This window comes from Pseudophryne corroboree, chromosome 3, assembly GCF_028390025.1.
Source record: "Pseudophryne corroboree isolate aPseCor3 chromosome 3, aPseCor3.hap2, whole genome shotgun sequence".
NCBI classification, from domain to species: domain Eukaryota; kingdom Metazoa; phylum Chordata; class Amphibia; order Anura; family Myobatrachidae; genus Pseudophryne; species Pseudophryne corroboree.
The window spans coordinates 4,090,130-4,110,754 of record NC_086446.1 but is presented as its reverse complement, the minus strand read 5'-3'; the positions used below and the strand labels follow the sequence as shown (position 1 = coordinate 4,110,754).

General features: G+C 44.2%; 1 protein-coding gene across 1 annotated transcript in view; it reads left to right on the top strand.

The window, feature by feature from the left end:
- Window positions 1-8,137: 8,137 nt before the first annotated feature.
- The window catches only part of LOC135056710 (uncharacterized), a 114,330-nt gene continuing 101,842 nt past the window's right edge, over window positions 8,138-20,625 (top strand). The window contains exons 1-9 of the mRNA XM_063962193.1: window positions 8,138-8,706; window positions 11,912-12,132; window positions 12,224-12,236; window positions 12,369-12,443; window positions 12,602-12,758; window positions 12,888-13,079; window positions 13,914-13,992; window positions 14,797-14,894; window positions 15,035-15,578. Coding sequence (XP_063818263.1) covers window positions 8,138-8,706; window positions 11,912-12,132; window positions 12,224-12,236; window positions 12,369-12,443; window positions 12,602-12,758; window positions 12,888-13,079; window positions 13,914-13,992; window positions 14,797-14,894; window positions 15,035-15,578 — 1,948 coding nt within the window. The remainder of the gene's footprint in view (window positions 8,707-11,911; window positions 12,133-12,223; window positions 12,237-12,368; window positions 12,444-12,601; window positions 12,759-12,887; window positions 13,080-13,913; window positions 13,993-14,796; window positions 14,895-15,034; window positions 15,579-20,625) is intronic.

The window sequence follows — 20,625 nt, the reverse complement described above, 5'->3', positions numbered from 1 at the left end:
ACTACTGACAGGCTGTCTACTAGATATCGTCCCTCCGCTGTGCAACAATTTGGGCAAAGCAGGATTGTTTTGGCCGGGGACGCTCGGCCGAAATTTATACCAGCCCAATCGGAGAGGTACTATACACACACATCACCATCTGCCGGGTGACATATACGAGGTAACCATTTCTCTGGGACTGCACCGCATTGAGTTTCTTTTTTCTGAACTTTATATTGGACCTTTATTGCCATATACCATATACCAGTTATCACTACTCCATATACCTTTGAGACAGATACAGGTGTGCTTTTATTTTAAGTTTGTTTTATTAACCACATGTCATTTTTAATAAATTTAATACCTTTATAGTACACGTTTGCTCTTTTTGTACTTAACTACTGACACACAGCGCAGCCTCTCTTGTTGTTTCAGTCTACTCTCTCCATTCTTCACATAGTGGTCAAGGCAAGCGCAGTGTCTCAGCAGTTTATTATTTTATCTATACTATCGTTAGGCGCTGCACTAAGAGTGTTTTTTTGTTTGGACATATTTGTTGTTTGTGCAGCAGCCTTTCTTCATTGATTTTTTGTTGATTCTAATTATTGATATATACACTTGTGTTGTCAGTTGAAGCAATATGGCAGAGTTGACCTGTGTTTCTGAATGCGCCAGAAGGAGACAATGTTATGAAGCAGACTATATTGAAAACCCTGACACCACTGGATCCTCTTTTAGTACGAATGACCATGAAAAAGAATTTAATACTCTATTCTTCAAATTAGAAGATCAGATGAAAACAGAAACCCGCCATTGGTGGGACATGGTCACTTTGCAAAAATACATAAGAAACAAGAGGATACCAAGGGGTCTCAGGATCTTCAAAACTCTATCCTTTGTTGATGATCCCAATCTGAAAAATAAATGGGACTCTCTATTGGATGATTGTTCCTTCTCATTAATGGAGTTGTTAGTTACTTATCGTAGAGATAAAGTAACCTCATTAGCTTTAGAGATAGAAGACACTAAGAAGAAGCTTAGCTCTTTTTCTGGCCATCCTCAATTCAAACATAATGATATAAAATTAAACAACAAAATACAGATATATGAGAAAGAGATCATAGATGGTAAGAATAGAAAATTCAATAGAGACATAGAAGACTACAGTTTAAACAAAGTTCGCAATTACAACAAACAACGCTACATGACCAATAGGGGTAGATCTAGGAGTATTTCGAATCGGAGATCCAAGAGAACTAACAGTTTTCATAACAGATCAGCCAACAGATATCAGAAACAAAATTCAGACAGGGAATTCAACTCCCCTCATGTACATAAACAGATTGATGGACATCATCTTACACAAGCAGTCACGTCTACCGATGCAGCAGTGAGACCTAAAGGGGCATCATATCACAACTCCCCCACCAAACCTGGGTTTACAGGCACTTATGCTAACAATTTTTTAGAGAAGGATCAGAGGGTCCACAAATACAGACCAATAGACCACATGTCCAATCGATACGAAGTCCTAAGACACGAATCACCAAAGAGGGCCAGAGAAGAAAACACAGAGGATGCAGAGGAGGCCGTAGGTTACAAAGAAAAAAAGAGAGATTTGAGAACATAAGCACTGACAACATTTATAATTTATCCTCTGCTACTATTGGAGACTCAGAAATACGTCTTTTAGCCAAAGGTCTAAAATTTGCGCCTTCCAAACCCCCCTCTTTTTTCACCCTGTTCATTGAACTAAACACTTACATTCGCACATTAACACGAAAGAGATATTTTGCTACCAAAAGATTAGCACAACGTAAAATAGATGGATTCCCTATTGTACTGGATGATCATGATAGGACCAGTATAGAGACATTAGAATCCCTCCTCTGGGAAAATCCTCCTTCTGATTCCACTGTTCCCATTTATAGTTTAGACCATAAGAATGAACGTCTCTCTAAATTCAAGAACAAATCACAATTTTTTCCTTTGCATTATAGAAGCCCACCCATAGAAATTTTTTATAAGAAAACTTTGGATGATCTGAATACTCTCTGTCAGAGGGAACATAGGAGATTTAAATTTAGACAAAATCTCACGGTCCAAGAGAGACTTGCTTTACAAAAACTGGTCAATGACCCCTCCCTTGTTATCAAGCCGGCTGACAAGGGAGGGGCCATTGTCATACAAAACACAGATGATTATCTATTGGAGGCTTCCAGACAACTTAATGACAGTAATACATACACCAAATTACTCAATAACCCCTCTCAGAATTTTCACAGATCTTTGACCATTTTAGTCAAGGAAGCACTGGATAAAGATATTATCACTAAAGAGGAATATAGGTTCCTCATTCCATCACATCCCATCACCCCCACATATTATCATTTACCTAAAATCCACAAATCTCTCACTGCACCCCCTGGTCGTCCCATTATTTCTGGTGTTGGGTCCCTCACTTCTAATTTGTCACAATTTGTTGATTTCTTTTTACAGCCACTTGCATCGTCATTACGTTCACATATAAAGGACACAACTATGTTTCTCAATGCCATTTCTAAGATCAAATGGCAAAGCTCTTTTTTCTTTGTGACCTGTGATGTACAGGCACTATACTCCAATATTCCACATCAGAAGGGTTTATCCGTTATAGCAGATCACCTTTCAAAGAGCAATTATGTAGAACCTGAGTTACAAAAATTTCTAGTGGACTCCATTTTTTTCATCTTGTCACACAATTTTTTTGTGTTTGACAGGAAGTATTATTTACAAACACTTGGGACGGCCATGGGGACGAGGTTCGCGCCGAGCTTCGCTAACTTATACATGGGTGCCTTTGAGGACTGCCATGTGTGGGGGCGGAGCTTTGGCGCGGACCTCGTCTACTATGGCCGTTACATAGATGACATGTTTTTTGTTTTTGATGGTGATATCTCTCTTTCTTCTGAGTTGATCACACAATTAAATTCGAATGATTTTAATTTATGTTTTACTGGTGAGTCTAGCAATACATCCATCTCTTTCCTTGATATCTCACTCAATATAGTGGATGGTAGAATTATTACCAAAACTTTTCGTAAAGAGGTTGACACTCTGAATTTTTTACATTACAAAAGTTCCCACCACAAACCATGGTTAAACAATATTCCATTTGGACAATTAAGACGTATTAAACGTAATTGCAGCAGTTTAACAGATTATCATTTACAAGCAGATGAGTTATCAACTGCATTTAAGAACCGAGGATATCCTGAATCCCTGATTAAATCAGCCAGAGATAGGGCAGACTCTATAGACAGGAAGGATTTATTGGTACATAAAGCACATCACTGCAAGTTTGATTCAGATCAACCACACTTTTTAACACAATTTAATAGCTCTTCATACAAGGTCAAGAATATCATTAATAATAATTATACTATACTTTTGACAGATCAGATTTTAAAAACAGAGTTGAAAGATAAACCGTCTGTTATTTTCAAAAAGTCTAACAATCTACAACATCTTCTTGCACCTAGTCTTTTTATAGACAAAAGAAAAACAGAGGCGAATATCAACTCCTCTAATATGGCTCAATGGCTCCCCAAAATTGTAGGATGTTTCAGATGTGGAGCCAAGCAATGTATCACCTGCTCATATATTTTAAACAATGTTAAAGTTTTCAATACTCCTAACTCCCTTAAGGTAGAGATCCGCTCACATATCAATTGTAACAGTTCTTTTGTGATATATCTATTGAGCTGCAATTGTGGTCTTATCTATGTGGGTAGGACGACACGAAAATTAAGAACTAGGTTTCTTGAACACAGACGCAATATTCAAAAAGGTTTTGTGTTCCATAGCGTCTCTAGACATTTTTCAGACAAACACCAAAAAAATCCAGAAGATATAAAATTAATTGGTATTGAGACAATACCACCGACAGCACGCGAAGGAGATAGATATAGAAAGTTATGCCTGAGGGAGAACTACTGGATCCACAAGTTGAGGACCCTAATGCCGGAGGGCCTTAATGAATGCATTGAATTCGACCTAGGATGAGAAAAGTCAATATTTATTAATCAAAAAAATCATGCTATAGATGTTTCGGGTACCCAGTTTCTTTCTGCTTTAAACCCTTTACACAATCTCTATTAATGAAGGTCATAGATGGGTACTATATTTTGATATTTTCTCTAAGTTTTTTTGTGAAATTTTAAGATTACCCATAATGAATAGTCTTCTTGCAGCTATGGTGTGTTGTAGTGAGGTCAGTGGCACGTCGGGTTGAGACACTATTTGGTGCCTCAGTTGGACGTGGGATACGAACTCATGGCAGTCACCAGTGCGCAGTCAATAGAGAATAAATTTATTTTATTCCTCACGTTTATACACGAGCGACATAAGGACTCATGACGTTATGAGCTAACAAGAATATAGGTTACTCATGACCTTCATCCTGACGTTTGTTTTACTTTGACCACTTTTTGTGTCTCTCTTTCTTCTTTTTTCCTATATTTATTTTATTTTAGCTATGGAGATAATATTAAATATCAAGTTCTACATGTACTTCCGAGTGTCTGTCAGCTTACAAATACAGGTCTGAATCTCTTCCACACACAGCAGGGCCAGTGGCACACTGAGTTAGATCACTGAATAGCATCCCTCCACAGACCCCAGTTCGAATCCATGATGGTCAGATAGATACAGTTTAATCATTTATTCATTTATTCTTTATTTTTTTTATTTTATTTATTTTTACTCTTGATTTATTATTATTATTTTTGAAACTATGTTTCATCGTCTGCTTTATTTTATTCTATCCTATTCTATTAGATAATATATGTCCTCTGCTCAGAACTATAGTAGATTGTCAACATCAAATAAGTAAACTATGTTTAAATGTCATCACAGGTGACGGCTAATTAGCTCCTGCTTCTCATTGTAGTAATTGTCCATTAGAAAACCTTCTGCACAACATTGCAATCCCTATGCAGAGGTTTAATCTGTGGATTTATATTGTTTCTGTTCACGGGTCAATTCTGCCATATGCTTCGATTGTTTTCTATAACAATGTGTTTTTTAAACTGTGTTATTTTGAGAGCGAACGTGTATGTAATGTGTTTCATAGGGCAGTTGCCTTAATTGTTAATCACTGACATCTGCATGTCATCAGTAGCTCAGGCTTTAAATACTGGTAAATGTGGAGGCAGGATCATACCTTTGAAAAAGTCACGTGATCGTGACGAAACGCGTCAGGACTCCGCCTCCAAACTAGCACACCTGGTCCAAGGTGTTACACTGCCGTGCAAACCCTCCTTGGTTTCCAATTCCAGCCTATTACCGGCTCGTCACCGTACAGGCTGCCGTCCATCTCACCACTGCAACTGGTGAGCATTACCGGACTTTGCTTCCATCCAGCCGCAAGCTTATACCATCTCCTCACCGCGACGAGTGACTACTGACAGGCTGTCTACTAGATATCGTCCCTCCGCTGTGCAACAATTTGGGCAAAGCAGGATTGTTTTGGCCGGGGACGCTCGGCCGAAATTTATACCAGCCCAATCGGAGAGGTACTATACACACACATCACCATCTGCCGGGTGACATATACGAGGTAACCATTTCTCTGGGACTGCACCGCATTGAGTTTCTTTTTTCTGAACTTTATATTGGACCTTTATTGCCATATACCATATACCAGTTATCACTACTCCATATACCTTTGAGACAGATACAGGTGTGCTTTTATTTTAAGTTTGTTTTATTAACCACATGTCATTTTTAATAAATTTAATACCTTTATAGTACACGTTTGCTCTTTTTGTACTTAACTACTGACACACAGCGCAGCCTCTCTTGTTGTTTCAGTCTACTCTCTCCATTCTTCACATAGTGGTCAAGGCAAGCGCAGTGTCTCAGCAGTTTATTATTTTATCTATACTATCGTTAGGCGCTGCACTAAGAGTGTTTTTTTACCTGTCAGACCCTGCCTCTACAAATTCGGGAAGGGGCACTTCACGTGGAACAAATAGAACTTCTAGTAATCTCCAAGGCTTCCCATGGAACAGTTTTAGGCCTTTCCTGGCTTCTGAGACATAATTCCAAATTCGACTGGACAAACATGCAAACTTTCTCGGGACCAATCCTGTCTTTCATCTTGTGTGCTCGCAGGCCGTCCCCTTCGGAATACCAGTTATGATCTCTCAGACCCATTACCTATTCAGTGCTGTGCTTATAGAGACTTTTTCAGTAAACAAAGTGCCGACGTCTTGACGCACCATAGGCATTGGGACTGCCCAATCGAGTTGCTACCACCGCGAGGATGCACCTACCCTTTGTACTTTCCAGAAACCAAATCCATGTCTGAATATATGCAGGAGAACCTTAGTAAAGGATTCATTCCCCCTTCCACTTCACCGGATGGAGCCGTGTTTCCCTTTGTGAAGAAAAAGGATGGGGCTTAAGATCTTGCATAGAATATAGGGGTCTGAATGAGATCACAGTTGAGAACCGCTATCCACTGCCTTTGATCACAGAACTTTTTGATAGAGTCAAAGGATCCTCAGTCTTTACTAAACTAGACCTGAGGTGAGCTTACATCTTAATCCGGATCCGCGCTTGTGATGAATGGAAGATTACATTAATCACCATAGATGGGCACTATGAGTGTTTATTTTTGCCGTTTGGCCATAGTAATGCTTCCGCCGTCTTTCAACATTTTATCAATTAAATATTGTCACGATCCGGGTATCTGGACGCCATTAGTTGCCTTTCAGATGTCTCCTGAGGCTGGCTCAGCGTTCCAAGGCCGGATCCCATTTGTCTATACATGCTGCATATCCCTCCTGTCACGCTGAGACGCTGTAACAGCGCCGCCATGTTTAAATCCTGCATGGCGTCTCCCATCCTCTGCGGCCTCCACCGCCGCTCCTGTGTTATAGTTGCAGGTTGTCAGAGTGATGCTTCATGTCTGCCGCGGCCTCCGCTGTCATCCACGAGTCTCAGCATACACTTGTCAAACTGGCGTCTCCTGTCCTCTGCTGCCGGCGCCACCATTACTGCTATGTTTCCACATGGTTTCCAAACCAGCTTTCCCTCCAAGTTCTAACATGGGCGCAGCCATGTTGGATCCAATCACATGTCTCAGTTCCTCCAATCCACTGCCTCTGGAAATCTGCATAATTGCCCAGCCAATGCCTGCATTGCTGCAGGTATAAGTATCCTGTGCCTGGGCCAGGAAATGGTCAGTGCTTTGTTTGTCATACCTTGTTCCAGTCTCTCTCTCCTGTGGTTGTTTCTCCAGGTTCCAGCTCCTGTCTCCAGCATCCACTAAGAGACCCGCACCTGCCTACCATCCTGCGGTGCAGCCTGACTCTGCAGTCCTCCGTGGCTGATCCAGCTCCCAGTTTCCAGCTATTAACTCATCTGCTTCCAGCAGATTCCAGCTCCTTTAAAGTGCCGGTGTTGTTCCAGCGGATCCCTACTTACCAGCAGTATCCACTACCACCGGTAACCATCCTTCAACTCCTCTGTTTCCACGCTCCCTAGCATCTTACAGTATCCACTCCGTGTTTCATCACCTGGCTGGTTCCATCCAGCACTCACTCCGTGTCTTACCACCTGGCTGGTTCTATCCATCAAATACAACAGCTTATTCAAGTTACCAACTTTATTCATTACATCTACTGGCATGTTCCTCGGCTATCTTCACTACTACAGCCAGGCCTGGTAAGGTTATTTCATCAAAGGACTTTAACAGCTGTTCTTTAACCTACCAGTGCTCTGTGATACCTTCCATGGTCAAAGTGTTCCAGGAACTATATTATTTGCCATTGCCATTATTTGCTGTCTGTTATTACACGGAGTCTGTTAATAAACTTTTATTTTACTTTTACCTGGTTGTCATGGTCACACCTTCGGGTTTCCTTTAACACTTACATGTCCAGGGGTCCTATTAAACCTCCCCGGTTTAAGTTCCTTTCAGCCCCTACAACTGAGGCTTCCTCCTGTCAGCCAAAACCCTCAGTTGTGACAAATATTTTGCGACATGCTTTACAAGTTTGTAGTGGTCTACCTGGATGACATCCTGATCTTTTCATCAGATATAGAGTCACATCGCCAACAAGTTTGCAAGGTTCTTCAGAGACTGCGATAAAATCAACTTAAATGCAAAATGGAGAAGTGTGTATTTGAGGTAACCACCATTCCATTCCTTGGTCATATAATCTCCGCCTCCGGTCTCGTAATGGATCCAGAGAAAGTTCTTGCTATCCTTAACTGGACCCAACCTACCACATTACAAGCCGTGCAACGGTTTCCTGGATTCGCTAACTACTACCATAAATTCATCAATGGTTTCTCAACTATAGTAGATCCCATAGTTGCTCTCACCCGAAAAGGAGCCAATCCGTCACGATGGTCACCTGAAGCGGTATCCACGTTTCAACTTCTCAAAGAGGCCTTCACTTCAGCCCCAGTGCTCCAGCACCCGGATACCAGCAAACCATTTCTGCTGGAAGTGGATGCTTCTTCAGAGGCTGTAGGGGTGGTCCTCTCACAGAGGGCTGCAGATAATTCATTAGATCCCTGTGGGTTTTTCTCAAGGAAATTTTTGCCAGCTGAAAAAAAAAACTATGCAATTGGCAAACAAGAACTCTTGGCCGTGAAACTTGCTTTAGAGGAATGGCACAATCTTCTGGAAGGATCTCAACACCCTGTGACAATTTATACTGACCACAAAATGTAATCTTCCTGAAGAACCTCCATTGTCTCAACCCCTGGTTGGCTTGTTGGGTCATTTTTCTTTTCATGTTTCGATTTCACACTAACATACCATCCCAGGGGAATATTTACTAAGCTCCCGATTTTGTTCTATTTGGGGGTTTTCTTTCAAAGAGTCATCTGTGGAATTTACTAAACACATATCTCGACAGTGATGAGGGCATTCGTATTTGTTTTAACGGCAGAGTTCACAAATACGAATGAATACACCATCGGTCAAACACCCCTGTTATTTTATACAACTCGGTAATTTACTAATAATTCATATTCACAATTACTGCTGGCAATAGCCAAACACTGACGGGAAATGTTAGAATTGGTAGGAGAAAACAAAAAAGCAGTTTTCAAATAGGCCTGAACGGATCAGTGAGATCCATGCATGCTTATCAGTAGGAAGGGGTGTGAATGGGTTAAAAATCGGGGGGGAAAATTGTGTGTGGTCCCCCCTCCTAAGCATAACCAGCCTCGGGCTCTTTGAGCCGGTCCTGGTTGAAAAAATACAGGGGGAAAAATAACTGGGGTCCCCCCATATTTAAACAACCAGCACCGGGCTCTGTGTCCGGTCCTGGTTCAAAAAATATGGGGGGGAAAGCTCGTAGGAGTCCCCTGTATTTTTTAAACCAGCACCGGGCTCCACTAGCCAGAGAGAGAATTCCGCAGCTGGGGGACACTTTGATGTAGGTCCCTGTGGCTGTGGCATTAACCCCCAACTAGTCACCCCTGGCCGGGGTTCCCTGGAGGAGTGCGAGCCCCTTAAATCAAGAGGTCTCCCCCTCCAGCAACTCAAGGGCCAGGGGTGAAGCCCGAAGCTGCCCCCCCCCCATCTGTGGGCGGTGGATGGGAGGCTGATAGCCATTGTGTAAATGTAAAGAATATGTTTTTTTGTAGAAAAACTACAAGTCCCAGCAAGCCTCCTCCGCAAGCTGGTACTTGGAGAACCACAAGTACCAGCATGCGGGAAAATAACGGGCCCGCAGGTACCTGTAGTTCTACTACAATAAAAATACCCCCAAAAATACACAACACACACCGTGATAGTACAAGTTTAATTGACATACATGCACACTTACACACAGACATACTTACCTATGTTGACACGGAGCACCTCGGTCCCTTTGTCCACATAGAATCCACAGGGTACCTGTAAATAGAAATTATACTTACAAACAATCCGGCGTCGTTCTGTCCTCTTCATTGACTTTGTGATCCACGTACTTGTTTAAAATAAAAATTAAAAACCCGGTCCACGCTACTAAAGGGGTTCCATGTCTACACATGGAACCCCTTTCCCCAACCGACGGGACCCCCCGTGACTTCTGTCAGTGAAGGTCCCGCCAGCCAATCAGGGAGCGCCACGTCATGGCACTCTCTTGATTGGCTGTGTGCTCCTGCACTGTCAATAAGAAGGAGCGCACTGGTTACAATGTAGCTTAGCGCAGCTCCATTATAACCAATGATGGGAAATTTGCGGTCTGCGGTTAACCGCAAAGTTAATTGGGGTGCCAGGGGTGACAAGTTGGGGGGGTAATGCCACGGCCGCAGGGACCAGTATAAAAGTGTCCCCCGGCAGTGGCATTATCTCTCTGGCTAGTGGAGCCCAGTGCTGGTTTAAAAAATACGGGGGACCCCTACGTGTTTTCTCCCCCGTATTTTTTGAACCAGGACTGGACGCAGAGCCCGGTGCTGGTTATGCTTAGGAGGGGGGACCCCACGCAAACTTTGTTTCTATTTTTACCACTTTCCACACTTCATGTAATGCACACAATGAAGCCTGCACGGATCTCACTGATCCGGCCGGGATTCATTGTGTTAAGTCCGGCAGTGTTTTACCAATCACTCCCGTAAAAAACTGCCCGACAATACGAATCACATGGACATCGGAAAATACAAAAGAAGACAGCTCGGTAGCTTAGTAAATTACATGCACTTTTTTCAAAAAGTTGAAAAAAACAACACGACCGATACAATTCGAGATTAAACTCCCACCAAATCGACACAAATACGAATCTTCGTAAATATACCCTCGGTTCCCAGAATAAAAAAGTGGATGTGTTATCCTGGTCCCTCTGCCCTGAGGAGAGTTTGCAAGTCCACCTCCCTAGTCTAGTGCTAAGCCCAACAGTTTTTACCACAACCACAGTTCAACCTCCTATTGGGAAGACCTGATCCACCTGATCTTCGTAAAAAAAAAAACCTTCTTATCTGGTCTCATGCTTCACGGTTTTCTGGCCATGCTGGAATTCACAAGACCCCAGAGTTTGTGCAGCGATCCTACTGGTGGCCTTCCATGAGATCTGATATCTCTGACTTTATTTCTTCCTTTATCAAGTGTTCTTCGCATAGAATATCCTGTCAAGCACCATGGGTCCACTCCATGTTCCTCTCCGACCATGGACCCATTTGTCAATGGATTTTATTACGGACTTACCTAACACCAAAGATTTCACTACAATTTGGGTGATCATTGACTGCTTTTAATATTTTTTTTTAAATGGCTCACTTCCATCTCAAAGGATTACCCTCCACTCCAGAATTAGTGTGGCTCTTTATTTCTACTGTCTTCAAGTTAAATGGATTGCCTACAGAAATGATATCTGATCGAGGTGTCCAGTTTTGTAGCCAAATTTTGGAAGTCTCTTTTTTCTGTATTTCAAATCAAACTGCATATCACCCACAAACTAATGTTCAGACAGAAAGAGTTAATCAGGACCTTGAAACTTTCCTTCGCATATACTTATCTTCACAAGATGACTGGATAGAGCTACTCCCATGGGCAGAATTTGCTGATAATAATTCTAATCACTCCTCCAAAACCACTCCGTTTTCCACTGTGTATGACCTGCACCTACAAGTTCCAGAATTTCTTAGCCTACCCACTCGAGACCTCCCAGCAGTTGATTCTTCTGTTCATCAATTTTCAAAAATTTGAAAGCAAGTACATACGGCTCTTCCCAAGTCTTCACGCTGACAAAAACAGACGAGCAGTGCCCAGTCTTAAAATTGGAGATCTAGTGTGGCTGTCTACTTGGAATTTAAGGCTCCGAGTTCCGTCAGTGAAATTCGCCTCTCGTTTCATTGGACCGTTTCCTGTTGAAAAAGTAATCAATCCAGTGGCCTTTAAACTGAAGCTCACTTTGTATTTATGAGTTCCCAACTCATTCAATAGTTCTCTTCTGAAGCCTTTAATTCAGAATCTATTTCAAAAGAAGCTTCCTCGATCTAGAGTCCTTACTGATAGAGGAATAGAGTTCGAGCTTAAGGAAATAGTGGATTCCCGAGGCGTTATGGTCATCTGCAATACCTCTTGGATTAGTGAACAACACAAGCTCTCCCACCTTGAGGAAGATAACCTTTGTTATCGAAACGCGTCGGTGAAGGTAGCAGGACGTATGTGGATCTCTCGCCTGGCTGTGGATGATCACTCCTGGGGACGCCTGGTTGTAATCTTAAACAAACACTTTTGTCTACTCTTGTGTAGACCACTCAGTCTGGTGAGAATCCACCTTTTAGAGATCTTGTATTCAGATGCCTGTGCAACGTGTGCCACAGCTAGTCTGCAAGCTTGTGCTCTATGCTCCCAGATTCCTGCGCTTAGAACCTGGTTGCTATCCTGTATCCTGCAGTTCCATTACAGGCATCCTGTGTCTCCACACCTCCAGTTTGGAAGCTGAAGCTCCTCGTGTTCAGCAGATGTTTAGGTCTGCCTCAGTCTTGTCCAGCTGACCGCAAATTCATGCCGGCCAGCGTGAACTCAGTCCTGACATGGTTCACGGTACACCGGTTTCAACACCCGCCCCATTCTGGGGACAGTCCAGCATGAGTTCTAAGTGCTACCTTCTTTTATTCTTTTACTAAGAGCTTCTTCAGTCTTGATTATTGCTTCACTACATGCGAAGGAACTTCATCCAGCTAGTCCACCTCCATCCAGGAGAGCCCGTTTGTCAAACCGAATCCAGTCCGGAAATATCAGTTCCAGCTACTACTTCCGTGACAACAGGGACATGACTGGTGAGGTGAGGGGATCTGGGAGTGTCTCAGTGACAGCACTTATATCTATAGTAATTATACAGGGACATGACTGGGGAAGTGAGGGCGATCAGGCAGTGTGTGCAGTGATATTTGCTTTCTCCCCCAACACACAGGAATACACATTAGTGAGGAAGACATCTGGCGAGTATGAGACAACCAGCAGTCGCCCCCTTGTGTCAGGAGGACTAAGCAGGACCCAGAGCCCCATCCCGGTGCCTCCATTTTACTCACTGATACATGAGAGAGACAATGACCAGGAGATCCTGGAACTCACCAACAAGATCATTCAGCTGCTGACTGGAGAGGTGACTGCTGGGAATGGGACATTATACAGTAACACCAGGAGATGTGTCTGGGTGATGACTGGAGAGGTGACTGCTGGTAATGGGGCATTATACAGTAACACCAGCGGATGTTTCTGGGTGATGACTGGAGAGGTGACTGCTGGGAATGGGACATTATACAGTAACACCAGGAGATGTGTCTGGGTGATGACTGGAGAGGTGACTGCTGGGAATGGGGCATTATACAGTAACACCAGGGGATGTGTCTGGGTGCTGACTGGAGAGGTGACTGCCGGGAATGGGGCATTATACAGTAACACCAGGAGATGTGTCTGGGTGATGACTGGAGAGGTGACTGCTGGGAATGATGCATTATACAGTAACACCAGGGGACGTGTCTGGGTGATGACTGGAGAGGTGACTGCTGGGAATGGGGCATTATACAGTGACACCAGCGGATGTGTCTGGGTGATGACTGGAGAGGTGACTGCTGGGAATGGGACATTATACAGTAACACCAGGAGATGTGTCTGGGTGATGACTGGAGAGGTGACTGCTGGGAATGGGGCATTATACAGTAACACCAGGGGACGTGTCTGGGTGATAACTGGAGAGGTGACTGCTGGGAATGGGGCATTATACAGTAACACTAGGGGACGTGTCTGGGTGATGTCTGGAGCGGTGACTGCTGGGAGTGGGACATTATACAGTAACACCAGGGGATGTGTCTGGGTGATGACTGCTGGGAATGGGACATTATACAGTAACACCGGTGGATGTCTGGGTGATGACTGTATCACTCTGTGTCAGGTTTCTATAAGGTGTCAGGATGTCACTGTCTATGTCTCCATGCAGGAGGGGGAGCATATAGAGGAACACAGGGATTTGTACAAGGACGTGATGATGGAGAATCACCGGCCCCTCACATCACTGGGTAAGAGGAGACTGTCATGTATTGTACAAGGGGGAGCAGGTATGGGGGCCCTATGGTGGTCATTCCGAGTTGTCAAAATCACATTTTATTTGTACTTTAAAAATAAGTCAGATCCAATGTTTTTTTATATAGGTAGTACGCCATTGCCTATGTCTTCACTTACAAATATCATCATTTATTTCTCCTTCATCCACTAGGGGACACTGGAGTATGGCCCTCATTCCGAGTTGTTCGCTCGTTATTTTTTTCTCGCAACGGAGCGATAAGTCGCTAATGCGCATGCGCAATGTCCGCACTGCGACTGCGCCAAGTAAATTGGCTATGCAGTTAGGTATTTTACTCACGGCATTACAAGGTTTTTTCTTCGTTCTGGTGATCGTAATGTGATTGACAGGAAGTGGGTGTTTCTGGGCGGAAACTGGTCGTTTTATGGGCGTGTGGGAAAAAACGCTACCGTTTCTGGGAAAAACGCCGGAGTGGCTGGAGAAACGGAGGAGTGTCTGGGCGAACGCTGGGTGTGTTTGTGACGTCAAACCAGGAACGACAAGCACTGAACTGATCGCAGATGCCGAGTAAGTCTCGAGCTACTCAGAAACTGCTAAGAGGTGTGTATTCGCAATTTTGAGACTCTTTCGTTTGCAATTTTGATAAGCTAAGATTCACTCCCAGTAGGCGGCGGCTTAGCTTGTGCAAAGCTGCTAAAAGCAGCTTGCGAGCGAACGACTCGGAATGACCACCTATATAGACACATCACCTGATAATCACATATATACACTGTACTCAGTCACTGTGTGTCTCCTACAGATGGGCCCAGTAACAGAGATACCCCAGAGAGATGTCCCCGTCCTCTGTATTCCCAGGATTGTACAGAGGAGAATCACAGGATCCCACAGGAGGTTGAGGTAGGTGGATTTAAGGTCTCACCAATATACCAACGTGACTGTCTTTTAATGATGTGTAGTGGAGCTGTGTGTTTTATACACTGATATCACACTGTTTACTCTCAATTAATTCAGACTTTATTATTTTATTGGTTATTTAGAGCGAAGATCTGATGGATATTAAGGTAGAAGATACAGAGGGAGAAGAAGAGACGTATGTGACTGATATGAAGGCAGAATATATAGAGGGAGAAGAAGAAACGAATGTGACTGATATGAAGGCAGAAGATATAGAGGGAGAAGAAGAGACATATGTGACTGATATAAAGGCAGAAGATATAGAGGGAGAAGAAGAGACTAATGTGACTGATATAAAGGCAGAAGATATAGAGGGAGAAGAAGAGACGAATGTGACTGATATGAAGGCAGAAGATATAGAGGGAGAAGAAGAGACGTATGTGACTGATATAAAGGCAGAAGATATAGAGGGAGAAGAAGAGACGTATGTGACTGATATAAAGGCAGAAGATTTAGAGGGAGAAGAAGAGACGTATGTGACTGATATAAAGGCAGAAGATACAGAGGGAGAAGAAGAGACGTATGTGACTGATATAAAGAAAGAAGATATAGAGGGAGAAGAAGAGACGTATGTGAGGGGTGATCAGCAGTGTAAGGAGGAGACAACCCCTACAGATACCAGCACACGTAAGTAATAAACATGAGATGAAATGATCTGTGGTAATTAGCTTGGTTGAGGGGTGTATTGGTGCAGTGTCTAGGTGCATAATCAGGATCCAGACACAGCTTCTTGCAGGTATATTCCAACCTTCAGCTTGGCTTGGCTTCCCAGACTACTCACATTTAAGACTCGCTGGTCTGGCTTCGTCACAGCAACAGAAGTTCAGTCACAGAGTTTGGTGGTCTTCCCTGTCTCTTGTAGGTTTAGACATTGACCTCCTGTCCCCCAGTGGCTTCCTAGCGCACTGAGCTCTTTGACTGCCACTGCAGCCTGACTGGCTTTCCCAACCACACTTGGGCTGGATACACAGGTTGCAGCCTGTCCTGACTGCAGCAGTCTTCCAGATTGACTCCACTCTGCAGCCATTTGGTGCAGACCCTCCAACATGACCCGCCCCACTAGGTACAAAATGCTCTGTTTCTGGACTTCCCTCTTAATTTATGATTACCAGCACCTGTGTTGAACTAGTTAAATAATAAGAAAGCTGTTTCTTCACAGGTGATGGCAATAATAAATTAAGAGGGAAGTCCAGAAACAGAGCATTTTGTACCTAGTGGGGCGGGTCATGTTGGAGGGTATGTTGGTGTGCTCTCACCTACCTTTTCTCCTGCAGGGTCCACAGGTTATCCACAGGATAACAATGGGATATGATGGAGCGACAGCGGCTTGGCACCAAATGATCAAATGCTTTCTGGGCTCCCAGGATGCAACATGCCTGTCCATATATCCCACCCACTGGCTCAGGCAAATCAGTGTTTTGTTTGGTGCGACAGGAGCTGGACCATGGTCAGAGGGCTGCTGGATTGTTAGCAGCCCCAAGCTTTCTTGTTTTATTTTTATAGTCTTACTATGTTTTGAGTGATCTTTCTAAACAGCGTCTTATACGCATATTGGAAAGAGTCGCTCCAACAACTCTCCGCCGGGTCACGACAACACTTACCCACGAGTACAGTGCTGTTTCGGCGGGCGTCTGTGTTGGATATACTAGCAGGTCCATCAGACATTCCGGGCTGTCGCCGGAGCACGGGGAGAAGGTAAGGCATCGGTTCCGTGTAGCATGCATCGATTACGGACACAGCCGCACTGTTTTGGGAGGAGACCACCATCGCTCCATCGCTAGGCCTTAGGGATCATAGGCACCAGGAATAGCATGAGACCGCGATCCCTAGGGTTGATGTCAGCAGTTGGGAGTCAGATGCTCTCCTGGTCTCCCCTCCCCTCCCCCCCCCACCCCCCCGGTTCATGACCGGTTTCCGCTGAGTCTACCGCCATAAACTGTTTCCTCGCTTCCATCTCAGACACTACCAGAGGGGACTCTGTCGCAGCACAGGCCGCTGCGTCGGTGTTCACTAAGCGCTACCACGAAAGATCTGGTCGCAACATAGGCTCGACTGTGTGACCATTGCGCCTGTGTTCACTGAACGTTACCATGAGGAAACTTGGTCGCAGCATAGGCGGCTGTGTGACCGGTGCGTCTGTGTTCACTGAGTGTCTGTGTTCACTATAGGTTCACGGGGCGAGTGTGTACACTATTAGCGTCTGGATCCACTTAGCGTTCACTAACATAATTGATCGATCCTGGAAGCGGGGTGTGTCTCCCTGTATCCCACTCTCCTGAGCCGGGTGATACAGCGCTAAGGGCCTAATTCATACCTGATTGCTCGCTAGGGGCTTTTGTAGTCCTGCGTTCACAAAGTCGCGCGCCCATAGGGGAGTGGGGAGTGTATTTTTGCTTTGCAAGTGTGCAAATGCATGTGTAGCAGTGCAGTACAAACAGATTTTGTGCAGTTTCTGAGTAGCCCAGGACTCACTCAGCCTCTGCGATCACATCAGCTTGTGCGGTACCGGACTTGACGTCAGAAACCCTCCCTGCAAACGCTTGGACACACCTGCATTTTTCCAAACACTCAAAGAAAACAGTCATTTGCCACCCACATACGCCTTCCTGTCAATCTCCTTGTGAACGCCCGTGTGAAAGGATAGTTTGCACAGACCCATCGCTGAGTGGCGATCCGCTTTGTACCCGTTCAACATGCCAACACATTGCGGTGCATGCGCAGTTTAGACCTGATCGCCCGCTGTACGAAAACGCAGCCTAGCAATCAAGTCTGAATTAGGCCCTTTGTCTCTATCTACCTATGAGTATGAATGGTTGGATAAGTGCCGAATGCATATGAGTCTGTAAACTATTGCTGCTCTTTCTTTCGCTGTGCGACTATGTTTAAAACTCCTATATAAGGTAATTCAGTAATATGTGTCTCCTACATACTTGAAATGTATTTTATAGTTGATGATGTGCTCATATTGCTTTTTTATACTAATGTATAACTTGTGACTGATAGCTATTGTGATTGCTGACTTTACTATACTTCTGTCAGTTTTCTGTGTATTCCGATCCTCAGTGCTGGTGCAAAGCAGGGTAGGGTTAGATTGTGTGTCACTTTAACAAAATTTTAGGTGATTACAGTCACAAATTGTGTAGTTAACACTGTACAGGTGTGTGATTATCATGTCTAAGAGCTGCAAGGGTGAGGAAAATACACTCACAGCAGCGCCGACACTCATGTCATGTTTTCTTGCAGAGATGGGTTAACCTCTCAGGATCTGGTTCAGAATGATTTGTATACAAATTGTTTTAGCTTTCACCAAAGCCTCTTAAATAATCTAAGGCAGGCACAGGTGCAAGTGGATCCCCATGGGCTACTTTTGCACAGACATTATCCAGTATAGCTGAGCGGATAATGCCAACTTCTGTACCAGGGATAGGTTACGGGAGCCGGTCGTTAGGTCGACAAGCAATAAGTCAACATACATTGGGTCAACCACTGACGGTCGACATGGTCCCTAGGTCTACATGTACTAGGTCAGCATGCAAAAAAGTTGACATGGGGTTTTCACAATTTTTTTCACCTTTTTCATACTTAACGATCCACGTGGACTACAATTGGGAACAGTAACCTTGCCCGAAGCAGGGCGAGCATAGCAGTGCACTAATTGGGGTTCCCCGTCACTGTATGAGGAAAACGGGAAAAAAACTCATGTTGACCTTTTTCCATGTCGATCTAGTGACCATGTCGACCTAATGCATGTCGATCTTCAGTGGTCGACCTAATGTATGTCGACCCAATGAACCACACCCTAGGTTACACTATTAACCCTTACATGCAGCATTCCACCTGGCGTTTATTACATCCAGCAGGGGAAGCAGCAGCCTCTCAATAAACAGTCTGAAAGGGCAGTGGTACATAGACCTGAAACAACATCTTCACAGTCTACACCTGTTTCAGATGAGGATTCGTCAGAGGATGAAGACTCATCACTCTCCGGTTCTGCATACAGAGACGTCAGCTCAGTGGACATACCTGAGCTAATTAGTGCTATGAAAGCCATTCTATTCTTAGAGGAGGCAGCAGTGCCTGTGTTAAATTCTAAGGCACCTGTGTTTAAACATCCCAAAACAGGTAGGACTGAGTTCCCTGGGCAAGAACAGCTGACGGAAATTATACAAGAGGCTTGGGTTATGCCCAGTAAGAAAAACTTAAGAATTCAAATTATCCTCTTCCAGCTGGGGACCATTTAAAAAGAGAGGTGGCTCCTAAAGTAGATACGCATGTCGTTCGATTGGTGTGAAAATCTACATTACCTCTGCCTTCAACATCATTAAATGATGTCACGGATGGGAGAGTTGATGGCTTTCTAAAAAAAATGTTTTCCATGTCTGGGGCAATCATAAGGCCAGCCATGGCTTTAGCCTGGATGGGGAAGGCAGTTGCTGCCTGAGCTGATGCATTGGAGTAAGATCTTCCAATGACATCTAGAGAAGAAAAATCCCATATTGTACATATAAAACAGGCGGCGATGTTTATGGAAGAAGCAGCCTTGGATATGGATACTATTGCCTCTCAGGCATCAGCCTCAGCAGGAGCTGCTCACAAAGCGGTTTGGCTACGTACGTGGAAAGCTGATTCAGAATCCAAGAAGGTTCTGGAGTCTTTGCCTTTTACTGGAGATATTCTTTTTGGTAAAGAATTAACCAGTATTTTGGAGTCCGAAGCAGATTCCAAGAAAGTGAAGTTTCCTTCCACATACAGATTCAAGCCTAGATTTCCAGCTTTTCGGCCCTTTCGGTTTCAAGGAAAAGGTGTTGGCAAACAGTCCCAATACAACAAGTCTGGTAAGACTAAAAAGCATTGAGCTACCAGAGGATCGGCTTCTAAAACAGAAGATAAGCCATCAGCCTGATGGTGCGAGCCTCCACCTGGGGGATCTCTGGATGGGAGGCCAACTTCTTCAGTTTGCACAGATCTGGCAGCAGTCTACAACAGATGCCTGAGTGCAAGAAGCGGTATCGCACAGTTATGAGTTTGGTTTCAAGAAAAACCCTCCTCAAAGGTTTTCTTGTACCAGCCCGTCTTTGAAAGAGACGAGGACTAAGGCTTTGCAAGAGGCAGTTCAGAAATTGCTTCAGTCAGGAGTAATCATTCCAGTTCCTCCTGCACAACTAGCACAGGGTTTCTACTCCAGCCTGTTTCTAGTCCAGAAGCCAAAAGGGTCGTTCCGGCCCACACTCAATCTAAAAGTGCTGAACAAGTACATTCTGGTGCCTTGGTTTCATATGGAAACTTTGCGTTCCATCATTTTGGCCATGGAGCCAGGGGATTTTATGGTGTCCCTTGACATCCAGGATGCTTACCTACATGTTCCTATAGCCTTAGGTTCGCTATCCTCCAACAGCATTTTCAGTTCCAGGCTCTGCCATTCGGATTGGCCAGAGCCCCCAGAGTATTTTCCGAAATCATGGTGGTAATGGCAGCTTATCTGCCAGCAGGGGATAAGAATTTTTCCATACCATGACGATCTTTTAATCCTGGCACAGTTTCAGGAGTTGCTTCTGTGTCATCTGCAACAGACAATAGAGCAGAAGCACGGTTGGCTCGTAAAATGGGCAAAATCGTCTCTGGTTCCGTCATGGAGGATGACTCACTTGGGGGCTGTGTTGGATTCAAGCCTTCA